The sequence below is a fragment of the Humulus lupulus genome, chromosome 3, assembly GCF_963169125.1.
Source record: "Humulus lupulus chromosome 3, drHumLupu1.1, whole genome shotgun sequence".
Taxonomy (NCBI): domain Eukaryota; kingdom Viridiplantae; phylum Streptophyta; class Magnoliopsida; order Rosales; family Cannabaceae; genus Humulus; species Humulus lupulus.
In genome coordinates, this window is record NC_084795.1 from 122,475,500 (window position 1) to 122,478,388 (window position 2,889).

Here is a 2,889-nt window from a genome sequence, read left to right on the forward strand (position 1 = left end):
AAAATGTATTTCAATTTATGCACATACGAATTATTAATACATAGAATATAATATCAAAAGGAAATTAATGACATACAATAACTTTATACTATCAAGATAATCCAAACTAAGTCTAACGAAAATGATGAGGGAAAGAAATTCAAGATAAACATCTATTCTAATTTTTATTTAGAACATAAAATTTTGAGTAAGAAGTACATTAAAGCTTAAGGCCACATATAAAAGGATAAAGATGCTAGAGACTTAAAGGAAAAGAGAGTTTCTCACTCATCTAATAACTAAGAGCATATGAGTAGAATCAGCGTATTTAACAAATTAAACTAGCATTGGGCAACCAATTACCATCAAAATCAAAGCTTCCCTTGCACTCCACCAATAAACAAAAGCATGCATAATAATTGTGCTTCGTAATAAATATACAACTAAACCCTAATCATCAAATTGAATAGTTTCAGTTTCACAAATATGTAATACAACATAGTAACAAATTTTACTGAACCATATGAATTAGATATGATATTTAATACAATAGAGTAACAAATTTTATTGAACCATATGAATTAGATATGCATTTATATAGTGTTGACAAGATTTTCCTCAAAAATAAAAATGACCTGAAGTTAATTTCTCAGCTATAATGAGAAAAAGAAAGAAACCCAAGAGCACGAAACTGTGTGGCAAGCATCTGCATGTAGAAATTACACCTCACTACACAAATCTAGGAGCACCCTATAATCAAGCACTAGCAATAAAGTTACATGCCACTCAAAGATTTATAAGATACGAGTATAATAGAAAATTTTTTAGAGAGAAATTTATAAAGAAAATACCATGTTTGATGACATAATATCATAATTAACCATCAAAGATCCTCTATCTCATCTAGCCTCCACTTTCATTAGATTTAATTCACAAATCAATCAATACAGAAATAAATCAAAACATATACCCATCATAATCAAATATTGTTCAATATTGTACATTATTAAAAATATATAAGTCTTAAACACATCATTTATTCCCCTAAAAAGACTATACTTATCTTAATAAAATTAGATAAAGCCCAAACAATCTTTTTAAGCTTCACCGGCATAGTTAAAATATTTGAAATATATATGAGGTTACTCCAATAAATTATTCTATATACTTTCCTTCATAATGGCTAGGTGCCTCAATTTAACATTAAGGAGAAACAAAATAAAAATTAAGATTCATATCATCTATAGGAATAAAATGTTTAAAAATATTATCTCAAAAATTCCTCTTCAAAGAATCAACTATTTAGGCCATTCCATAATATATACTTCCAAATTTAAAACTGAAATAAAAAAAAGGCCTAGAGAACAATAAGCAACAACTACATTAGCCTATAGAAGAATCATTCACTAAATTTCACAATCTTAGTCCATTGAGGAATTTTCACACACACTTGGTTTGCATCACAAAAAAGGAAAGAAAAATATAAAAATAAACACAAAATCCATAATCAAGTAAGAGGTTTCTACAACATTCAAGCACATAAATAAAATAATTGTTACTGCTGAATCAATAACCAAGTAATTGATTAAACACCACACTCAAAAGAAAGCCTTGCATTCTAATATTGAAAAACAAGATAGTTGGAAGTACAGAGAAAAGAAAAGAAGAGAAATATGTAGAGCTTGCAAAATATGTAACTGCAATTATACTAATTTTACCAGTTTATTCTAACCTTTTCATAGCCATTAAATGTTGATCTGTGAACAAAATATGTAACAGCAATTAAAAAATCTTGATAAGGAATATAAGAAAGTCTTTTAGGAAAAGAAAAAACAATATAAGGAAAGCTAAGAGATATTAGAATAGTGTTATTAAGTAACAGATAATTAATCCATATATGTATAATGTGAACACCTTAGCTCTAGTTGCTGAGAATATGAATATGTGGAAATTTTTACCTGTGCAGCATCAGCTCTAGTTGTCCACCTGCAATGCTAGCTCCCCCAGTGGCACGATCAACTAAAACTGATAATTCAGATTTCTTATCCGCCATGAAAATTCCAAGATTAAGCTGAAGAAAGTGGAAAGCCAAAGGTTATAGAAGATTATTACTATTATTAGTAGAAATATAAGAGTTCATTTAAGTTAGTAGTTGTTCATGTTGTTTCAAGAAAATGGTAATACTTGTTAGTATCATATGGAGCAGTGGTTAGGAAAATTTACTGGGTAATAGTTTCCTGCTACAGGCTGAGTAACTGAAAGAGACCAATCTTCTCTATAATCTCGAACCTGAGAAACCATTGTTAGTGATCATTAATAAGAAATACTTACTCGTTTCAGAAAATCCCTTCCATTCGAATCAGTGTAGAAAACTTTGTTCATTTCCATATTCGTTGCCAATCGCATGATGACCTCTTTCCCAACACCATCATCTGTGGGGATTGGACCAATCTTTCAAAATAAAGAGTTGTCAGAACTACACACACTAAGTCTATATGTCTCATTATTTGTTTGATCTATCTATATATATATATATTTGCTTGGTCTAGTATGTTTGTACTCATTGTGAATTCAACTTCAGCATGTTCTTTATCCTTGTAAAGCCTGGTAACCTAATATGACATAAACCGAAAAGTTATGGTTCCCAAATGAAGGCTTAAAAATGAAATTATATTTTGTGAATGGTCTGATAGTTCCCAAGACCAGAAAATTGCAATCTGATTGTGTTTCATTTTTGTTTGATACTATTATAAGAGAACAAGTTCTGGTTCTTACATTATGGCCTAAAATGTTAAACCCGAAAATATGTTAATAACCTGATAGATCCATGAATTAAGCTCTTGGTGAATCTCATCAACTAAAGCTCCACAAATGACCTTTAGTGGAACCTGTAAAATGCATGAAATTAGA

At 29.6% G+C, this 2,889-nt stretch overlaps 1 protein-coding gene across 2 annotated transcripts; it reads right to left on the reverse strand.

The window, feature by feature from the left end:
- Positions 1-620: 620 nt before the first annotated feature.
- LOC133821332 (alpha-mannosidase-like) lies at positions 621-2,889 on the reverse strand. 2 transcript variants are annotated; one of them, XM_062253690.1, is made up of 4 exons: positions 2,796-2,889; positions 2,311-2,591; positions 2,203-2,268; positions 621-2,050 (listed from the first exon to the last, which is right to left on the reverse strand). In XM_062253690.1, exons 2-4 carry the CDS (start codon positions 2,383-2,385, stop codon positions 1,934-1,936), a joined length of 258 nt encoding a protein of 85 aa, XP_062109674.1. In that variant the 5' UTR covers positions 2,386-2,591; positions 2,796-2,889; the 3' UTR covers positions 621-1,933. The 2 variants fall into 2 exon arrangements, with proteins under 2 accessions (XP_062109674.1, XP_062109676.1); XM_062253692.1 differs by lacking the exon at positions 2,796-2,889 and having other exon boundaries at positions 2,311-2,784.

Excerpts from the sequence above, each read along its gene's own strand:
- LOC133821332 (XM_062253690.1), bottom strand. The coding sequence starts at position 2,385 with ATGCGATTGGCAACGAATATGGAAATGAACAAAGTTTTCTACACTGAT. Across the intron at positions 2,269-2,310 it reads GAAGGGATTTTCTGAAACGA|GTTCGAGATTATAGAGAAGA; the intron begins GTAAGTATTTCT and ends ATGGTTTCTCAG. Across the intron at positions 2,051-2,202 it reads TAGCAGGAAACTATTACCCA|CTTAATCTTGGAATTTTCAT; the intron begins GTAAATTTTCCT and ends CACTTTCTTCAG.